Source organism: Lycorma delicatula, chromosome 1 (assembly GCF_047948215.1).
Source record: "Lycorma delicatula isolate Av1 chromosome 1, ASM4794821v1, whole genome shotgun sequence".
Lineage (NCBI taxonomy): Eukaryota > Metazoa > Arthropoda > Insecta > Hemiptera > Fulgoridae > Lycorma > Lycorma delicatula.
This window is the reverse complement of record NC_134455.1, coordinates 28953521-28977142: the sequence shown is the minus strand read 5'-3', so window position 1 is coordinate 28977142 and position 23622 is coordinate 28953521. Positions and strand designations below refer to the sequence as shown.

Here is a 23622-nt window from a genome sequence, read left to right as displayed (position 1 = left end):
GAATACTGTGCCATCATTTGACAAATGTATTAACTGTGATTATGTGAAAAAGTAAATATTATGATATAAAATTTAAAAAAACATACTTCTATTAAAATAATTTTCAGTTCCTGAATATGACACCACCAGAAACTATTGGCAGTAATGAAAAGAGATTGTTATTACTCTTAGAGAGAGAGAGAGAGAGAGAGAGAGAGATTATTTGTTTGTACTGGGTAAAACTGTAATAGTGATGTAATTGACAAAAAAAATTTTTTCAATAATTAAAATTTACATCTGAAAAACAGAAAAATATTACTGTTAAATAAATAATTATGAAGTCTTTGTGCTAAAAGGATTGAAGATCATCACAAATCCAGAATTCATAAAATGGTATTAAATAATAAGAATAGATAAATTACACAATTCTTTTTATTGCATTTTAATATCTGAATTCATTTAACAAATGCAATCTGTACAATTTACTTAATAATTTACCTTATAGAAGAAATATATATATATATTTTTTTCATTTTATTAAATATTTAAATTCTACAACAACCACAAAAAATTTGTTGGTAATACTTAAACTTATCATAATAAAATTTTTTAATTTTTTTATAACATTTAATGCATAATTAATTGCACAAATATGTGATTTATGATTTTGATCTTTAACTTCATGAAGTTAAATGAAATCAGGGATACTGTGGTTAGTAAGAACTTTGATACAATTTGCTTAAGTAAGCCTGATTTTTCTTTTATTACTTTACTTGTGTAATAAAATTTCCTGCTTTACTTCCAACAAGAATTCATAAAATTACTATTTTGTCTTCTAAAAACAAACAGCAAAAATGAGTAGATTTTCCTAATGTATAAATTATCAGGTACCTAGAAGTAAAAATTATCAATCAAGATACTGCAAATTATTTATTATATACAAATATTACTGGTTTATACTCTATTTTTATTGCACTGTTTTCTGATAAATATTGTAATTATATACAATTTTATGTGTAATATACCAGATATGTTGATTTTGAATCTTGCTGGCTACCTTTGCTGCTATCTACCAAGGATACTGCCTCTCACTCATACATGAGCGGTGGTACCACTCAGTTTCACAGGGTACAATTTACTTTTAAATCATATTTTTACAAAACAACATATAAATTAAATATTAAAGTTAATTGAAATAATATTATAAATAATTTTTTTTAAATCTTTGTAATATTTGATTCACAATTAAATATGGCTCTCATATTATTTTATGAAAAAATAAAAGTCAAAATTATCAAAATCACATAATTTTCATATTAAAATTAAATGAAATAATATTATAAATAGTTTTTAAAAACTTTTTGTAATATTTGATTCAATATTAAATATGGCTCTCATAATATTTTATGAAAAAATAAAAGTCAAAATTATCAAAATCTTACTAAATTGCATCATTATTAGTATATGTTAAGTTTTTCTTTTCACAGCTTTGTGAAGTATATCTGCATGTCAGCAACTTCTGATCAGTCTATTGAAGTGATGATATGTCAGTTTGTCACAAAACATATGAAAAAAAAAAGATGAATCTAAAAGTCAATGGTATAATAATGACATTATTATTCAATCTACTCTTCTGTTATAGATAGTTTGTTTATGGTATTTCTTGCATGATGTGATATTCTAACAAAAAGTTCTGCTTTACAGAACATGATTAGAGAACTGAATGAACTCCTGTAAACTAAGTCACATGTTTTTTGTTATTTTTCTTTTTTTGTCGAAGCACCTTCACTAGATAAATCACGACATTCATGAAGTATTTAGTTACATACCTAGGTCAAACATTTGACTATCCCTATAGTCACTTTTTTTTCAGTATCAGTAGATTCATATTTATCCCAAACTAGTACTTTAGTTCACATTATTTTCTGCATTATCTTTTCTGTGGACATTACTGTAAAATTCAAATTTGAAAAAAAAAGCTGGATAATAAGGTATAAACAATGAGCCCGAATAACATGAGTTTTATATGTTTACAAGTAATATTTTTTACATCATTGTATTACTATTCTAAATGTCTGGCAAATTTTTGATCATTTTAATAAGCATACTTCTGACACATAAAGCAAAGTTTTGTTTCCTGTGGAAACAAACTCAACTATTTTTGTATCAGTTCATTGTTGTACAACGTGAATTCCCTTTGCATGGCTTTTTGTAGAAACCTTGTTATACAGAAGTTACCTGTATATATCAAAAGGAGATTCAATAATAAAACCATAGATCAAACAATTTATTTCAAAATAAACTTTTTGCAACAAAAGATCTGTCGGATAAATTTCTATTTAAATTGAGCCTTTAAATAATAAAATAATCTACAATCAGTAGTATTATTTTTAGTTAAAAAAATAAGCAGTTATTATTAAATTATACTAAACAGAAACCACCAGTGTAGTATTTTGAATGAATAAACATAAGTAATTATATATGAAATATAATAAATAAAATCTGAGATTCAGGTAATCTTGAACTAGATAAGAACAGATATAAAAGTATTGTTAACAGGCAAATAATTTTAATATTTTGGCTGTTCATCTTGAGTATAAAACACAACATAGTTATGTTAATTTTAATTTAATAAAATTCAATGGAAGACTGAAACCATTAATTTAACCTATGAATGCTTCAAATAATACAATAAAACATATAATCCACAATTTTTCCATACACTCAAGAGTATATTTTTATTTCTGGGGAACTCAAATGTATAGTAAGTATAAACTTCAAATACATCAAACACACAGACTACTAAACAAGCAAGTACAATGTAATTAACTTTGTTTTACATTATTATGATTAAAAAATTTTTTCATTTTTCATACTGAGAAAAAAATGCAATGAGCAAGTCTAAAAAGTGTCTTTGTACTTAGAAAGTTTCATACAAAGCATTTTAATTTCAAAGACTATTCAAAACGCAGAGAGACTGACCAGAATATAAATTTTGTTTCATTGATTTTATATGACAACATTACTTCAAGATATTTCAAGAAAAGTGGTAATATAAGACTGATTAAACTTTATGGTTAATTTTTATTTATAGTAATGACTAATCTCCAATAACACGATTTTGTTTTATTCTGCCAATAATAATTAAATGTAACTTTCATGTTATTTTTAAAAAAATAATAATTCAAAGATATCTTAAGCTTTTTACATAAAAGGTAATTTTTAATTAAACTTCCTGAACAAGATTGTATATCCGTTAAACCAATTTTATCTGCAGAATTATGCCACAGTTCTTTAAATATTTCAGAATCATTTAGATATTTAAAATGATGAGCTAGTTTTCTGATGTAACAATAATGAAAGGTATCAAAATATCATTATACTAGTCTTAGCAATTTCTGTATAATAATAATAAATCTGACATTTTTCTTTTCACTTATCTTCTATAATAAACTGATCTATTTGGTATTTTTGCATTTTTTGTTGACAAAAGTATAAGAATCTGTGCATTAAATTTTTCAAAAATTCATCAAGTTAAATTCATAATCAAACAATGACTACAATATTTAAAATATAAAATCAGTAAGCCAAAACCTAATATCATTGACAACCAAGAGTTGAGAAAACTTCCCTGTGTCTTAATTGTTTTATAGTAGAAATGAAAAATATGTTAACTAAATTTCCTGTTGTCTAGATTTTCTTCTAATGGCATAAAATTAAAAAATATTACTCAAAAAATGTATATAAAATAATAAAATGGGATAAAAGTTTTTTTTATTTTAGATTAGTAAGCACAGTTTTACAATCACAATTAATTCATGAATTAAAAAAAAATCATACTTTACAGAAATTTATGTTTGTTAAAACTTATAAAATTATTGGAAGGAATAAATAGCAGATAAATTACAATACAGTAATAATATCAGACATTATATAAAATAATAAAAGATTATATACACATATATATATATATATGCATAAAGTTCTGTAGAAACTTCTACACATGTTAAAAATGCCAACAAACAGGTTCATATGCCTTGAATTATACAAATGACCATACAATCAATAATCAGTGAGTTTTACTACACTTAACTGGTAGTGAATGGCACAAATTTGTTTTTAAATTTTTGTTCAAGTGAAATAACAATCTTTCTATAAATGGAACTAGATATCTTTACAGCTTAAGACTGTTCATATCAAACATTAATTTCAATCACTACTTTATTAATTTATAAACTAATATATTAACCACTGTTGTACTAAAATGTTAAAATATGCAATTAAAAAATATACAGTATCCTAAATGTCTATGGTTAAAAATGTTATAAAGATTAGAAATGCATACAAAAACCATTTTATTTCCACAACTCATTTATGAGATACTTATATTTGTGATGGTCAGTCATTATTTAAACAGAAAGATTTTAATAAAACCAGATATTCATGAATATAATGAAAAAGTAATCATCTGATAATAATACTTCAAATAAATTAGAAAAAAAATCTAAACAGGTTAAAAAAATAAATATTAGTTAGAAAATAAGAAAGGTCAGTAGTACAAATTAATAATACAAACACAGCAAAATCTCACTTTAAATTAGGGATGTATTCACAAATACCTAAATAATACTAAATATAAAGAATTTATTTTCAAATATTTAAAAGAACTTCCTGGAGTAAATTATGCAACTCTCTGCATTAAATTTAAGAAAATACTATGTAATAAATATTACAAAAACAGCTGCATTTTTTTACAAAATAAAACATTCCAGTTAAATAATTTTAGTTGTACACTTTCTGCTATAACAATTATTCTAAATCTAATTAATTTTTAACACCTTATTAAGTGTGCATCTTGAGATAAGCTTCTTCAAACATTTCTAATTCTTTAACTATATAAGATGCTTTATTACGCAGTAACTTGGCAGAATTTGCTGCCTCCTCAAGTTGCTGCAGTTCCTGTTCTAATGTTTTCATTTCAATTCCCATCTCATCTGCTGCTTCATCTACCAGATGGCACAAACGGGCAAATGTACTTGATAACTCCCTATTAGAAACAAATAATTTAATAAAACTTTAATTTCTACAATGAATAAAAATACAAAACAAAGCTGAAACTGTTGTAAGTTACTTTTAGTTTAATTCTATTAAAGTAGTAAACATCTTTAGTAGTAAAAATCTCATAATTTATATTCTTCATCTAACTATCTGGGATACTTTTCATTTGAATTATACTTTTACAAATTTTCTTCTTAACTGTTATGAAGTCAACATATTAAAAATTTGCAATGCTCCAACCATCGTTGCTGTGTTCTAGGTTACTATTTCAATAATCATTTGAACAAAAAAGATGTAGAAACTACTTTAATAAGATTCTTCATTCTCACTGTATTAAGAATGAAATTTTAGTCATTTTGAAGTTCTAAAAAAGTTGATATTCATGTTACATCATACATATGTAGATTCTCCTTTTGATAATTTTTTATGTACTATCATAAACTGTTTGGGGATGTTTTTTCCAGTTCAAAAAATTGAAATTGGACTAACCATATTTGTTAGTATATTTAAGACATTAAATGATAGACATATACAACGCATTCAGTATTTGTTAAGTTCTATAAATATTATAATTAAAAATTTATGGTTGTACTAATAACATTATTTAAAAGGTCAATCCTGTATTGAATCTTTTAACTGATTTAATAAATGTTTTAATTTTTGGTAACTTCCCAATTTTCCAGAGAAAAAAAAAATTGGCCCTTAAGAGCAGGCAGTTAGCAGGAACAACAAGAAAGGTGGAACAGTTATCAGCCAGTTAACCTGTTCTCTGTTTTTAAACGTACTAGGGAGTATCAACAGAATCTTCTTTTTTCCTAACATTATTTACTTATACAATAATCATTTTAGCTTGTTCAACAGAAAAGTAATATACAGTTAAGTTAATAGTACATCTTTGAAAGAAAAAACTTTCAGTCATAATGATTCATGACCGTTTTATTTAACATTTCTACTTTAACTCCATTGGGTTAGCGGGGGTATCTGAATCTTTAGTTAATAACTGATTTAAGATAATTATTATTATAAACACTAATCAAGTTACAGTTGTCCTTATATCTTTAATTGAAAAAATAGATATTAAATAGAATTTTGTTAATACTACATTTTGCTCTAACTGGGAATGAAAATTCTATTTTTAAATAAATAGTACGAAAAATATTTTTAAAATCAAAAGGAAACAGAAATAAATTATTTATTGGTCATTATGCTAAACATGACTGAATTTTTATTTTTCATACCAGGAGAGGGGTAAGAAGAGATGTAAGAAATCATCAAGGAAAGAACACGTGTATGAAAACTTCATGGGTGGGAGGAGGGAGACATAACCTCAATTTACCTTTAATGAGATTAGGTATGTATAAAAAAAGATTCTAGTATAATGACATTATTTGCTTAAATAATTTCCCAGCAGAAGCTAGAATGGCTTCAAACAATGAGTTTTAAAGAAAAGTGAGTTAGAGGCAGTTCCTTTTCTACTAATAAATGAATTTTTTTAATGCTACCATATCTAATTTTTAGTTGGAATAGTCTCTAAATCAGGAATCCCAATGTACCTCTAATTTTAAGAAAATTTATTTTTTTCAATGGGGGAGGGGTCTAATATAAAGACAGTGGTAAAGATAGTGGTCTAAGACTAAATTGTATTTCTCCTCTAATATAAAAGTGTGAAAAAATCACACCCAAACATCAGATGAATACACATACATGAAACAGAAAGCACCAGTTCAGTTTTACATTAATCAATGTCTAGTAGTAAATAACTTCATATTTTTATAACTGAAATTCTATGGCACATACATTACATTACAATTTTTTTTTCATCACATTACACAATGACAAATATATAAGAATGAAAAACTAAGCATTCTGTGGTTTGATTGATTTAAACTATTCATATTACATAAAATTAAAATACTAGATACTAGAAAGGTAATTTAGAATAATTTAGTTTTTAGAATAATTATTACCTAATAAAAATAAAAGTATTAGCTTTTGTTTAATAAAAAGTTACCTAAATAACTTCATTTCAGTTTATTAAAGTAGCTTAATCTTGTGTCGGCAATTTATTTTGAAGAAATTTAATTTTCATCAAAGGATTTATTTGTTTTTGCATTAAGTTACCTGTGTTATCATATCGCCAAATTTACCCTTGTAGTGCTATTTTTAAATTATTTTCTTAGTTCCACGACCACTCAAAATTTAATAAGTTTTGGCTTTACCAACACACCTTTGAACTTGATCCAGCCAAATTATTTCTGATCATCCAAATGGTCAGGATTCTTTATATTATCTACTTCAACAATGACTTCACACTATTCTATCTTCAAATCTTTTTGGTGTATGTCTAAACTAGAGAAAATCTAATTTCCACTTTAGCTCCAGAAATAAACTTAAGTTTCAGATAGCTTGTTACTGCTTGACGTGACATCTTAAACTTTCTTTTTCTGTTTAGCCTCCAGAATCACCGTAAGGCATTACTTCAAAGGATGAATGAGGATGATATTTATAAATGTAAATTAAGTGTAGTCTTATATAGTCTCAGGTTGACCATTTCTGAGACATGTGGTTAATCAAAACCCAACCACCAAAAACACTGGTATCCACGATCTAGTATCCAAATCCTTTACTAGGATTTGAACCTTATAACTCTTGACTTCAAAATCAGCTGATTTGCAATAATGAGTTTACCACAAGACCAACCCAGTGGGGATTTGGCATCTTGATCTATCAATACATATGTTAAATATGTCTAATGATCTTCTTCTGAACATGAATTTTCGTCTTCTATAATTCATCCTGCATAATACTGTCATGAACATTTTGGAAGTTCACAAACAGATGAATTTGAATGTCAAATTCTAATATTGTTGCAATAATTTGCTTTATAAGAAATATTTAATCTGCTGTAACCTTCTTTCTACAGATTTGTCCTTCTTTCTTTCTTTTTCCTGTTTAGCCTCCGGTAACTACCATTTAGATAATTCTTCAGAGGATCTACAGATTTGTCCTGATAGCCTTCAATTTAACTCAGTTGAATGCAACAGTATACTGTATATTATACGATACCATGCTATGTAAAACATGTTCTTAGTTTACTAACCTTGTCATCATTTCATTTGTTTCTTCAGTCTTGTTAAAGTACAAATATCAATGAATGTCTGATCATAACTAAACAATAATTTCAATATACCATATTTCCTCACATAATTCATGCACCTGATTTTTTAAACAATATTTTAAAAAAAATATCCAGTCAAATAAATATCATACTCCCACTGATTATTACATTTTAATTTCATCATAAACCTAGGTACAATTATTGTTTTCTCACATAAATCATGCATCTACTTTTAGATAAAAAGATGTTGGTCAAAAAAGTGTGTTAATTACACTAGTAAATATGGTATTTTTTAGGCTTTATGATGTATAATTATTACTGAAATAGAGTAGGTACTTATATTATCAGTAAATAAAAAACTTTTACATTAACTTTATATTATGGTGGAGATTTAAAAATTGCACAAGCAAAGTAGGTGAGCAATCATTATGCATTACAAGCATTACATACATCTTCATAATAATGAAAAACATGAACTTTAACAAATGTACGAATGACATTAATCTGATCATAACATTGTACATATATCATAAAAAAGTAATACTTACTGCTGAACCTGGTGACTACAGTTTGCTGATGTAAGATCTACAATTAATTTTAATTTCTTAGTGGCATGATCGACATACTGCTTCTTGAATGCACGTTCTTTTGCTTTATTTGTCCAAGTCAAACGTTCATAAAGATACAAGCAACCATAAACGGCCCCAGTTATTAATATTAGACGCCAACCAACTGTTTTTAACATCTAAAACAGGAGAAAATACTACAGTTCAAGTTCTCTGTTATTACTAGCTATAATAATAACATTTTATTAATTCAACTTCATTTACTACTGCAATGCTAAAGCCTGATTAAATAATACAATTGAATATGAATAATTGCACATAAATATAAAAATTTAATGAAGCTAAAAAACCAATGATAAAAGAGTTGTTAAAGGTATTAGTTATTTATTCTTATACAGTGGAAAAATGATACATAAATTTAAAAAAATAATTTTTTTTTTACTTTTTCTACTCCCCACCCCAAAATCACCCCTGAAGAATTCTTTTTAATTTATCTACGTTTACTATAAATGGAAGAAACTAAAAAAACTCCATTGAAAAACTTACAATCAATAAAAAGTCACCTAAGATTTCTTTTAAGCCGGTGGGGGGGGGAGGGATGAATAATGATGAAAGTTTATTATTAAAAGTTTAAATACACCAAAAAAAGTTTTAAAAAGATTCCAAAAACTATATTTTTCAACTTTTATCGGCTCCCCTATCCCCAATATTGCCCTAATTTTTTTTTTTTGGAGGGGGTCGTTTGCACTATTTCGATAACTAGGAAGACATAAAAAAAATGTTGGTTAAAAAAATATGCAATAAATAAAATGATAGTTTTTTGATCTTGGGGAAGGGAATAATCTGGGGGGGGGGAAATTTTTTTAAATATAATAAGATAAGACCCCACACCTTTACTAGCAAATTGCCCAATACACACAAGTCTCAAATTTTTCATAAAAACCAGTTATCCAGTCAAAAGTTATTAAGCTTCAAACACGTCAACATATTACACATGAATATTATTCCCACTTTTTTTATCTTTCGGGTACGCGGTCATGAAACACTGAGAAATGGAAAAATACCCATACCCCATTTTTTGAATGATTACCACACTTTCCTTCTTGAAGCATAGCTCTAGAGCTATAATGACAGGAAGTAAACATTTCAGATTATTCACAAAGAATTCTCTTTCCTGATTTTAGATAAAAGACAAGACTGTTACGAAATTTAGCAGATATTAGATTTAGATTTTAGGAGTATGAAGCATCTTTACCCCTTTAGTAAGCCTTTGAACCTTTACCTCTACAGTCTTCTCTCTATTAACAGAAATTGAATTAATGTAATATTCAAACCGCATTAAAAAAAGATATTTGCTACATGAAGACAGTAAAAAATCTAGTAGTATCATACAGTTTATGTACTCTCCTACCCACAGATGTCCTAAACATACTAACCCCATTAAATCAACAAAAATTGCAGTATCATATTTAAATCAAATTGTTAAAACAAGTTTTATTTTTAAGGATAAATAAAACACACTGTTATTACAAATTTCCAATCCTCTTGATCATCCTCTTGAGCAAAAAGAAAAAAGAGGCAGGAAAGATAAATATTTTTGAAATTCCAAATGGAGCTAGGCTGCTCTATTTAGGAAAGTTAATATTCATGATTTAATCAATCAAATTCATTTTAAGAGAAAAAATGCAAAATATTTAAAGAAAAAAATCTTTTAAATTCACAAAATTTAAAACGACTTTTGTTAGGAAAGCTGTTTAAAATAAGGTAAGCTTTGGCACATAGTATACAAGGTATGCTTCTTAAGCAAGTATCATTTGATATATGTCTGCTGCAGTGTGCGGCTGTTGCAATTTCACGCGTATGTGTGAAACTACATCTATTGGCTTGCTACAAATATCATAATCTGATTGTTAGTCTCTGTTTACAGTTTCCTTTATGTCAAGAGTTCTAAGGTTCAATTCCTAATAAAGGCAGTTACTTTAGTATGGATTTCAATACTAGATCGTGGATACCGGTGTTCTTTGGTGGTTGGGTTTCAATTAACCACACATCTCAGGAACAGTTGACCTTAGACTGTACAAGACTATACACATTCATACATATCATCTTCATTCATCCTCTGAAGTAATACCTAATGGTGGTTCCAGAAGTTAAACAAAAAATAGAAAGTTTCCTTACATGTTTAAAAATGCCTATGACTATAGGCAGTGCCTCCAACTGTAAAATACTTCTTGTAATTTGTTTCAGTTAATAGAAAGGTCTGCGAGAATAGACCGTTTACAACTTCCATCACTATGTAATGAATTTCCTTTAATTTCACAAAGTTTTCTCTGTAAAATTGTGTCAGTAAGCTTAAATTATTGGAAGTATTGCTCATGCTGGGTACCAAAAATGGTGATCAAGTTATACAAAAACAAACATTTAGCCAGTGCTTTGAATTTTCTCTTAAGATACAGCAATTAAGACAATTTTTTTAAGCTGAATTGTTACTGGTGAAGAGACTTGGGTATCTCACAATACACCAGAATCAAAACAACAGTTCATGAAATGGAGGCAATCAACATCTCCCAAGAAAGTGAAGTTCAAACAAATAATGTCAGTCCAGAAAATCATGTGCACTGTATTTTGGGATAAACAGGGGTTTATGACTGTTGACTTTTTGCCTTGGAATGATAAATGCCAAGACATACTGTGAGACCTTGAAAAAGTTGGTGTACAATTTAAAAAAGAAGCATGGCACGCTCAGTACACAAATTGTGCTGTTTCACAACAATGCTCACATGTGGCTCATCTCACAAAAATCTCATCGCATCACTAGACTGGGAACAAACTGATCACCCACCATGCAATCCTTACCTGGTGCCCCATGACTACTATTTGTCCTTCATTTAAAGCAGCACCTCAGGGCGGCTAAAATCATGACAACAATGACATCATTCAGCAATGGTTATCTTCTCAGGCGGCAGATTTCTATGAAGTTAGAATGCAGAAGCTGATCACAGGATATGACACGGCCTTAACGTAGGTGAAGATAATGTTGAATTGTAGATTAAGATCCACGCATTCAGGTGAATATAAATTTATTCAAAAAGATTTTACTTGTTACTTTTTTATATTAAAACGGTACTTACTTAAAAATCATGCCTCATTCAATATTCAGATTTGCACTTTGTATCTATTTTACTTTAAAAAAACATCTTTTTATAGGAATAATATTACTGCTCTATGGGCAAATACTGCATAACAGACCAAAACATTCATAAAGCTAGATACTGTGACTATGCAATGATTATAAATTAAAATCTTCTTGTTTATTATTTGTACATGCAATTCAGCGAATCTTATTTTGAACATCACTTCCTAAGTCTATCAATCAAAATAAAAAATGATAACTACAGTTAAAATTTATTTAAATTTTCTTCTTTCTTTAATTTTAACTTCATTTTACTATGATGAAGTATTGCTGCCTAGATGATGAAAAGTGTTATTTCTTGTTTCTTTCTAATACAACACAGATTAAGTTCAAAACTTTCAATTCATTATTTCTGAAGACTATAATTATTTGTTCTTATATATATATATATCATACACAGTTAGTCATTTTAAAACTTTAAATAATTGTCAACAGGCTTATTGTCTTTAAATTTAATGTAAGCAATCTAATTACAATTTTAAATATTTGCTCAGATTCTTTTTTACAGATCCTTATAAACAAATGCCAAATGCTAATGAGATTGAATCTATTGAGAAATAGATCTTTTTAATTCATTTAAAAATGCATTTTTCTAAATGAAAATAATTCAACGTTTCTTTTGTTCAACATGACTTAATCTATTCCACTTAAGTTACAGGCAATAAGTAATCAAAGAAATTGTAGTATTTGTTGTTTTCTATTTTGACATTATATTTTTACAATTTATATCTTGTTTTTATAATAATAATAATTTCAATTTTAAATCACATTCTACAAAAAAACACACAGAAATTCTTGTTTTGAACAGATCTTCAAATCTGGATCAACATATAAACCCAAGCTTATAAAAATCATAAAAACATTTTTGAATGGTTTTTACATAACAAAGAACAATTTCAGTCTAATAATAGATTGAAGTACATCATAATTTTTGTTTTTACAGTGACCTCACTTAGAAATGACTAGATAAAAGCAGTAAATGTATTATTTCTATAAATAGCTATCTTTTGGTTACAACACAATCTAACCAATCCAAGGAAATACCTTCTTACATTGATGACATGCAACACTGAAATAATTGACAAGAAATCAACAGTGTGAAATGTTTTAGACAAACCAAAAAATTAATACAGCTTTAAATTTTCTATTTTATCTAGAGCAACAATGATTTTTTTTATATCTTTTGCACATCTTATAACAAATCTCCTGAATGACTGCATCAACAAATAAACTAGATATGAAGATTATGTCAAAGTAAGAAATAAACCACATACTATGTGGTTTAAAATTATATTAAAGTATTATTATGTTAAAGTAAAATTTCAGCAAAACAAAAAAGTAAATTACAATTAGAATAAATAATATATATATATACTTTTTTTTTAATTCAAATAATTCACTAACATAATTCAGTTTTGTAATAACTGATTAATGTAATTATAGAATTGTATACAAATTGATAATTAACCATATCTCATATTTTATTTACCACATGGTTATGTATTTTGATATTTTATTCTGAAACAATTTAATTTAGCTGTTGATATAAATTTTATTACTGTTTTTTTTCTTAAATATTAGATTAAATCATCTATTTATGTAATTATATTACAATTGCAGATCTAAACAGTAATTACACTTTAAAACTTCACACAAGATCAACAAGTCATTTTTGCATTACTAACTGTTACATAAATTACAGAAATTTGGGATGTTTGTTTGAACTAACTCAAGACATTAATATAAGACATGTACTCCAGCTGTACAGCTTGACATAAATTGTGCAAGCACTGATTTGTACATTGATTTATGCTAATACAGATGTATATAGGGAAGGAGTAGAAAACTAGATAAATAGTAATATTAAAAAACAGGATTCAAACTGGCGATATTAAAGTAAAATTTCAGCAAAACAAAAAAGTAAATTACAATTAGAATAAATAATATATATATATTTTTTTTAAATTCAAATAATTCACTAACATAATTCAGTTTTGCAATAACTGATTAATGTAATTATAGAATTGTATACAAATTGATAATGAGGGATCCTGCTAAAGTCAATTATTGGTGTTAGTTTTTTCAAATTTACTATGTTACTGTGTTTTGGTGGTTAAGTTTTCAGATAATACATATTATTATTAAAATTTATATATTGCTTATTCATATTATCTAGTCTGATTGTAATTATGAAATTTAATTATTTTAACTGTGAAATTAAATGTTACAAAAAAGTGCTCTTATAAATTCTTATCTGCTGGGTTGTAAAACAAAGAGAACACCTTTTCAAACAGCTTCCAAAATAATAAAAAAAACTGGTTGGAAAAGCATAAGTAATTTAAAAGATTATACAAAATTATGTAATGGAATTGTAGTATTACAAAAGTATTTGAACATTTCATCAACATTAATTTCTATAAATAGTGGCCATTTTTATCTGTTACTCGAGATTAACTTTCCTTTCGTCACATTTTTACTGAAATATTATAAAAAAACTACTAAGTCAAACATAAGCAAATACATTACCTTTTTGGTTACTAAAGAAGTTAATTTTATAAGCACTAATAAAACATTTAAATAACTTACAAATCCTGCTACCAATAGTCCTCCCATGGTACCCTGAGAACCTATTGATGCTACTGCCAATCGTGACATCAGTGACCACTCATCTGAATGTACAATGGCTAACGGATTAGAATTTGAGTTGGAAGTATGACTGAAGTGTGGGCTATCATAACTATCTACTGGAGAAAGAAGGCTTGGCGGTATCTGTCAAACAAAGGTAAGTCAAATTAAATTTAATCCTTTTGCTGTGGAATTGAAATACTTTATTTAGAATTAAACAGCTCATCTTAAATGAAATTATATAATACAATTTCAAAATTATGAAATAATAAAATTATGGAAGTAGAGATAATTTTCTAGAGATGATCTACTCACAAAATGGGGCTACCAGGATAGTTTATCATATTTTCCAGACTAAACTAAATTCTTACTCATAGTAATCAAAAGTAAATTTATTTCATAAAAACAATAATGAACGTAATATTAAAGTCTGTATAAATTTTTAATTATACTATTTTTAATTATCACTAGGACTGATATAATAAAGTAACTAATATTAAGCAGACACAATAAAATAAGGCAGAATGATTCTGATATAATTATAGAATAATAATGATATGGATTACAATATATCACCATATACAAGCAGACTTTGGTTTTTGAAATATAATCGTACTTTGTTGTTTTGTGGATTAAGTTTTGAAATTACTTTCAAAAGTACTTTTCTCACTCTGAAGTTTTTGCAGTTGATTAAAATCAGTGATAAGGGAATTATCCCTTGTGAATTCCCTAGTAACTGTGAACACTACGAAAATGCTAAAAAGTGTACAAGATTATCTTCAATAAAAACTATGAAAAATCAATTATACAGTACAAAAGAATATCCAATTAAGTTCAGTATAAAAAAATTTGTAATTTTTAAATTCATTTCTAAAAGATGTTTACTTTTAAACATTCAAAATAAACTTTATGCAAGAAAACTTTGATTACTTGTTGGGTAATGCATAAAATAAGCCTAACACCATATACAAATTAAGTTATGACCATTTTGGATACATTTTGAACATTCAGAACGGTAGTTCTTGATTAACAAGAACAAAAATAAACACAAATAATATCCCATTTAAGAATATACCTACAAAAATTTTAAAAAACAAGAATAAAAATTATGAAAATTACCAACACATTTACTCCCACATTTTATAAATTTTTTTTTTACAAATTTTAGAGGAAAATGTAATGCTTCTACTACATATTAAGCTTATACAGTACAATAGTTTAAACTGATTATATAATTTAATAAATGAAGATAACAGGCCGTGTGTATTCCTGCCTTTGTAGGGTTTTTATGTAGGAAATACACAATTCATATCATCAATGTATTTTATAAATAACATATTTTTTGAGGTAAGGCATATAACATTATTAAACACTTATATATTACAAAAAACACAAATTCAAAGAATAAAATTATTTAAAAATTTCAATTCGCTATCCTGGAATGAACTAAAATATATTTTTTTTTGTACATATAAACTCATATAAAGATCTCTCTCATATAAACTTTCATATGAGAAATTTCAAACTAAAGAATGTGTATGGAAATATGAGATGGAGTGTGAAGGTACCAAAACAAATAGCCTAAAATAATAATTTTTAATTTGAAATCAAACAATTTTTAATTTTATTTTACTTATGTGATCAAAGTGATGGTGTATAAGCAATTTTTAAAAAATATTTTATTCAACACTATCTGCATCAACTCTCTGTAGTTAATTTTGTACGTGACCTCTGTACAAAACCCTACCAGCAAAATTTACACTGCATATTTTCAATAAATTAGAACAAAATAAAAATGCTCTATTATAGAACTTTGAGAATGGGTTTGACACTGTAACACTGAGTTATGACAAATAATACGGTCAAAAAATACACATATAGTTCTAGAACCCAAGCAGACCTATTTAAACAAATTTTTTAGCCGGTTTTTTTAATTTTTACCTACACATTATCCTATTAAATTACCGCATATATGAACAAATTACCACAACATACCCTTTGTGAATAATTGTTAAGTGCAATTTTGCTTGAGCCTTTACCAGCAAAACGTGCTATCAGTGCAGTAATACCCCATGAAAATCTAAATTGAAGGTCTTCATGAAAATCAGCACAAAGATTATCACAGTTCAAACGGTATAATATTTCAAATGGCTCTCTTCGAGGAAGAATATTTAACGGTAAATTCTGTTTTTCACGAGGCAGCAATGAAGCCATCCGATCTTAAAAATGATAAAAACAAAATGCATAAATGGATGAAACCAGAAATATTAAAGAAACAAAATTACATAATACTAATTTGCAGGTTTTTTTTTATTACATTATATTATTAAAATTTATCTTTGTTATGTTTTCTTTTTTAATAACAGTTTAAAAAATTATCATTAATAATGTATTTGCAGAAAATATTTTACAAAGTAACTCAGATTGCAATTTCACAAACTCATGCAAACAAAAAATGTTATTTTAGTCCTTATTTCTTTAATTAGAATGTGATTATTTGTACAGACTAGATTTTTTTAATTGACTAGGATTTAAAACAACTGCACCATTCAAAGCTCATACATAACTTTTCTTTTATAAACATTTACAATCACAGGCTTTAAAAATAAAGTTTTCAGCTGCCTTATGGAAAACACATCAAAATTCCAATGGTTTTTATCAATAAAGATTTGTCCAACTTAGGCTTTCATTTTATTTATATACTTATTATTATTTTCTGAAATGTTTCTCAAAAATCGAAATTAAACTCTAGATCTCAACCTTTTACTACAGGTTAACATACAGAATACCCACAAAAAATTAATTCAGTTAGTAAACAACTCGTTACATAAGTAAATAATTTTTTCTGTTACTGAACACACTTTACTTTATCATTAATACAGCTAAGGTAGGGGAAAAAGTTCAACTAGCCAAGAACAATTTAGAATATTTCTCATTGTAGCAATACTATTTGTAGCAACTGAAATCTCAACTGTCACTCATAATAGTAGAGATATGAATCACTTAAGGGTGTTAAATATAAAGGCCACACATCTATTTCCCACATCTATATATATTTACGGATATAGCATATATATTTTACACAACTGATGCTTTAGGGAGCCGAATTTTCATGATTAATCAATTTAAAAAAATCCTTAAAAATTTGGATGTTTATAATGTTAATAAATTTATTAATCTCAAGCTTGATATAGACAAACTTGATAAGGATTCTTAAAAAATCACGCCTTAAGAATAATCAGTATTGTCATCTTCCACAGCTTTGCTCTAAGATTTATAAGATCACTTTGCAATATTATAACCATAAAACATACCCATTTTTTTAAATGTGTTTATTTATGGATAAATTTGTGTTTGGAGCCTGTAACTATCTTTGAAAAAAAAACACTTAATATTCATTCATCTGAGAACCAAACTCTCCAAATGACACAAATTAAAATATCTGACAGCTGTTTAACAGTTATCATGTCAAAATAAGTTAAACCACATTTATAAATAACTTACATATGTATATTCACTATCTCACACATACTCTTATCAAGAAGTTTCCCCACTTATAGGGATATTCCTCTCATCAAAAAAGGAAAAAAGATTTATATAATCATAAGTGTGGAAATGCTTTGCTTTCAAGTTACAACCAGCAAATGATTTCATCCAACTGAGACTACTGATCTTAAAATAGTTATGATTCATTAAAACTTGATAAAATTATTGAAAAAAAATTACTTTTTATATAAACTTACATGAAAAATTAGATCTCAACTTTATCTTCAACCGTTTTCAAGAAAATAATAAATAATCACAAACCCCAAAAAACTCACAATTAAAAACAAATGTACACTTTGTTTATGTTAAGTACAAATATACTTGTTAAACCAAACAGAACTTATACAAAATTTATAACAATTTATAATTCCAAAAATATTCATTTCTAATTATAGTGAATATGAACTCACTTTTCTCTCTAAAATCTACTTCTCTCCAAATAATTTTAAATAAAACCAATTTATTATTTAAATGATATGCCATTTAATTAACTTGTAATGATACCTTACATAAAATGCTCAAAATTTCCACCTTTAATTTAAATGAACATTTCGGCATGATGATTCATGGATGTGATTGCCTTTGCCAACATTCTTGGGCAGCAAACATGAATTTATGTAAAATATCATTTTCATTATATCTACTATGACGATTCAGATCAGAAGATTTGGCTCACCATGTCTGTGGTAATTCTTTAAACCCTCTAATTAGGAAATGTTTCACTGAAATGCTGAGTTATGCAGTAATCAAAATGAATCGGCAATCCATCTTGGTGAAAATACAGATGTGTTAATGTTCATCAGGAAACCCTTTACAGGGTGGGGAATCTCATTTTGAAGAAAATTTAGACACGCATCTGCTGAGTCGATTAAGAATTTGAGATCTAAATGGAATATTTCCTATTATACCATACCAAATGTTTATCAAAAAATGGTGTTAGAGGTATGACTCAAAGGTTGCATGATTGCCATTACTTCTAATACTCTCTCATTTTTGTATTAATATTTGTAAGTACTTTAATACTACTGGGAATATTTTCCTTTTAAGTCATCTATGATATTCCTCAGGTTTCACAGGTCACAAAAACAAGGGACTATGGAGTCGTCTTAGAGGTTGTTAATGAGCAGTAGGCGAAGCGGCACCTGGAGGCTGATGTTCTTAGGAAGAACGGGATGAAGGCTCAGTTGCTGGCCGAGCAGAGGCCGCAAATATTTGTCTACGATTTGCCAACGGCAACGAGGGTAGAGGAGCCCGAAATCCTCAGGGCTATACACAGCCAAAATCCTGTGTTGGATATGGCTGTTGAGGACTTCCTCAAGGGGACCAGGGTGGTCCAGCAGTTGGGGTGGAAAGAGGCCCCGAAGAGCCACTGGATAGTTGAGACCTTGCCAAAGATCTGGCAGGTCTTGATGGCCAGTGGTCGGCTGTTCCTTGGGTGGACCTCTTGCAGGGTTGTCGACCATATAGAAGTACCCTGGTGCTTCAAATGTCACGGCTTTGGGCACACCTCTCTTCGCTGGAGAGCACAATTGGAGATGTGTGGTCATTGCGTCCTTGCTGGGCACAGGGCATAGGACAGGTAATTGCCCTAATAAGACTGCACCTGCAAAGTGCACTCCCTGTGCCTTGGTAAAAGGCTTTGATGCCGGACACCGGCTCAGGGGCAAACAATGCAGTTTGCATGACATAGCCCGGGCAAAGATTGTAAACAATACGGCGTACGGCGATGCCTAAATTGGGGGAAGCATTCGATGATGGTCATCACATCACCATTCGAACTCTTGCGCCTGGCAGTTAAACCTGCATCATTCCTGGGCAGCCACCAATGAAGCCAGGAGGATTCTTGAGGAGTACGATCTCAAGGTCCTCTTGGTCCAGGAGCCATACACAGTCGGGATAGGGTGGTTGGCTTCCATGGGGTTGATGTTATTCATTCTCATGGGGAATGGCCGCTCTCTGCAATTATGGTCGGCCCAGTCTCGTCTTCTGGATGCCTCAGTTTTCTGATGAGCAATTCACCGTTGTGCAAGTCTCAAAGGGTACGCTCGATGTTGTACAAGTGTCGGGATACTTCCAGCTTGGATGGAGTATCGATGACTTGTTGGCAAAGTTGGGGCAGATTCTGGGCGGTCTCCCGGGCATCAGAGTGCTGGTTGCTCTAGACGCTAACACCAAGTCTTCCGCTTAAGGTTCACCACTCACTGACTCCAGAGGCGCTGATCTCGCACAGTTCGTTGAGCCAGAAACCTCTACTTGCTTAATGAGGCAGAACAACCACCAACTTTCTCTTTTGAACTGGGAAAAAGTTACATCGTCACCTTGGTGATGGGCAATCGGCTTAGGTGTAAAAGTAGTTGGACTGTCTGGCCCGAGGCCAGTGTCAGTGATCATAGGCTTATAATTTATGAGATCGCTTACGGTGGTGGTCCAAGAGCTCCAGATTCGAGTGGCTATAACCTAAGGGGTTGGAATGGCACAGGGAGGAGGTGGAATTGATGTCTGAACAATTCAGCCAGGCCATCAAGACTGGTTGCGATAGGGTCCTATGACGGCCTTGGCCAATGGATGGACCCTTAGGTAGTGGCCAGTCCACTGATTGAAGAGTGCCTGGAGTCATCATGACTGCTGCTTCTGGGGATCTATCTGTTAAACGCAGGCGGAAACCCAGGAAAAAGTGGTGGTCCCTGACGTTAGTGTTACTGCGCGCAACAGCTAGATCCACTAGGAGAAGACACCAGCGTTGCCCCTTAACAGGGATATCATTGATCACATACGTGCTGAGGGTCTGCGGATCTACCGGCACGCCTGTAATGAGTACGTTCATGCCATTCCATCAAGGAAACCAAATTCAAGTTTTGGCAAGACTCCATGCATCAGTTGCAGCACAATCTCTGGCAGCTCACAATGTCATGTTACCGGCCAAAGCCATTGTACGTGCTGTCCAGTGTTCGATGCGGATTTGGTAGTCTTGACCACACTTTAACATCTGTGGTAACTTACCAGGTGTTCCTGGATACTCTGTTTCCAGATGCTCCTGAGGGTGAAGCAGAAGTCGGCGTTAGGGCAGGTGAGACACCATTCCCTGGAGTACGGGCTGTGGAACCCATAGATACAGACACAGTGGTTTCTTGAACGGCACTGAGAAAGGCACCAGGGTTTAACCAACTTGACCTGGATATTTTCTATCATCTGCTGTCTGTCATAAGAGAGCCGCCTGGCAGACTGTTCTTGGGGTGCCTAAATTGGAGTTGCTTTCTGACTTGTTGGAAGGTGGCTTTGGTGAGGGTGCTCTTAAATCAGGAAAGGATCTGAATGAGGCCAATAGTTATCGACTCATCATCCTCTTGCCGGTAATCGGCAAGTTGCTTGAAAGACTGGTTGTGGAATGGCTCTGGGAAAGCATCGATATGAACTCACCAAGGATTGCATCTTAAATGCTCTTGCCGAGGTGGAAAGCCCCGACTGCAAATACGTTTTGGCAATTTTTATTGACATAGAGGCAGCATTTTCTTCCTAGTGTTGGAGTTCTGCTGAGGGAGAACTGCCTTTGCCGTACTGGCGAAGACAATCGACACTGACCTGATACTGCAAGGCTTTGGGGGCCACCACTCTCACTGCCACACTGTAGTGGGGACCCAACTGTCATTGAGGGGAAGCTCAAACTGATTCCAATGGGCGAGCGGTAACTCCTTGATTGCAGCTGAGCTGATATCACCAGGGACCAGCTTCCAGACTCATGAGCCCTTCTCAGAACTACCTTGCCAAACACACAAACGGACCCGTTTAAGGGCTACCACTCCAAAATTCCCCAACAGCCCTTTTCAGGGTTACTACAAGGTTCTAAGTTGCCAGATGCCATTAAAGCCATTCAGCAACGATTTGTTCACCCTTCTCACAATGAATCACAGCACTGCCTTACTTTAGCATCACTCGCAACATTCAGTCATAATGTCAAAAATTTGCCTGTGAATTTCAGCTGTAGAATTGTTTTTGGCCATCAACAATTAGATTGCTCCTTTAATTGCTGACTTCAAATTTGGGAGGAATCACAAATTGTAGCACTATTTATAAATGGATAAATATAAACAACAAAATATATATTCTTCTTAAAAACTGACTACTATTGATTGTAATAACTGAACTATGTAAGTGCCATTTGTTACATCATATATAGGCAGCAAATTCAAAATTGATCTTAGTTTAATAACATGCCTTGTATATCTATATGTTTCTCTTTTGTGAATTTATATGGCATTTTTCTATATTATTGTTTCAAACCAATATGGCATTTTTCTATATTATTGTTTCAAACAACAGTAATTAATATAAAATATATTATATATATAGTAATTAAATAAAATTAAAAAAAAAAATTACTATCCAAATAATAAATGTTACACCAAAATCATTAAATGAAAGTGAGGTAATCTTCTTGTTTTTATTTTAAACTGAACTTTAACTTAATTGACATGAGTTCAGAACAATACTATTAAAATAATGTTTAAAAAGTTAATCTATCTTAAGTTTTGAAATGGAACATAGACCATTAATATGTAGATTAGCTACTCCTTAGCATCTTAACGATTTTGAGAGAAATATTTCGCTAGTTGTATCTTGAAAACAAAAGCAATTTTCAGACTTATAAAACAAAACAATTTTCAAATTATATGAACCTTTTTCCTTATTCTAAAGAGAAGAATACAGGGCGTTTCATAATGTTCTTCAGAGTTTCGAAAATTCATTAACAAAAAACTATTTCACTCATAAGAATAAAGCAAGTACTTTATGAAAGAATACTTCAAATAGTTTGTTTCCACAAATACTAGGCAGTTAGTTACTAGTCATTTGCTTGCTAGGCGTGGACAGTAGAGAAAATGGCTGCCACAGGACGCGAGAAGTCGTTTTGTGTGTTAGAATTTCACTTGTCAATGTCAGCAATTTCTGTGCAACATGCGTTTCAGTTGAAATTTCATAAGGAGCCACTAAGTGAAAATTCAATTTGTGCATGGTATAAACAATTCGGTGAAATTGGTTGCTTGTGCAAGTGAAAGTCATGTGGTCAACCAGTTGATTTTCAAATTGACTTCTGAGGTCCATCAACCTCAGAAGTCAATGTCAAACGTGTGTGTGCAAGTTTCATTTGCAGCCCATCAAAATCGACTGTGGCTGCAGACGGAGAATTAGGAATTCCGAAAACAGTAAGGAGAGTTCTCCGTAAATTTTTATCATACAAACTGTACCATCTTCAATTAATCCAGGGTCTTTCTGATGGAGATAAAACACATAGGGTTGATTTTTGTTTACAGTTACAGGAAAAGATGTTGTTAGATGAAGGTTTTGTAAACAAGATAATTTTCAGCGATGAAGCTACTTTCCATATTAGCGGCAAAGTAAGCAGCTATAACGTGCGAGTTTGGGGAACTGAAAACCCACACACTTATCTGGAAAGTAAACATTTTTTGTGCGATCTCTCGTGAGGCAGTGTATGGGCCGTTCTTTTTTATGGAAATGACAGTAACCAGCATGATATACCTGGA

At 30.0% G+C, this 23622-nt stretch overlaps 1 protein-coding gene across 6 annotated transcripts in view; it reads right to left on the bottom strand.

Annotated features, from left to right (window-relative positions):
• Nucleotides 1-393: 393 nt before the first annotated feature.
• The window catches only part of Marf (Mitochondrial assembly regulatory factor), a 126750-nt gene continuing 103521 nt past the window's right edge, over nt 394-23622 (bottom strand). For 5 of the 6 annotated variants that reach the window (XM_075382140.1, XM_075382178.1, XM_075382169.1 and 2 more), the window contains 4 exons: nt 16535-16758; nt 14501-14683; nt 8704-8900; nt 394-5026 (listed from right to left, as the gene is read on the bottom strand). In XM_075382140.1, the coding sequence (XP_075238255.1) occupies nt 4822-5026; nt 8704-8900; nt 14501-14683; nt 16535-16758 (809 nt within the window). In that variant the 3' untranslated portion in view covers nt 394-4821. The remainder of the gene's footprint in view (nt 5027-8703; nt 8901-14500; nt 14684-16534; nt 16759-23622) is intronic. The other variant, XM_075382159.1, reaches the window with a different exon arrangement.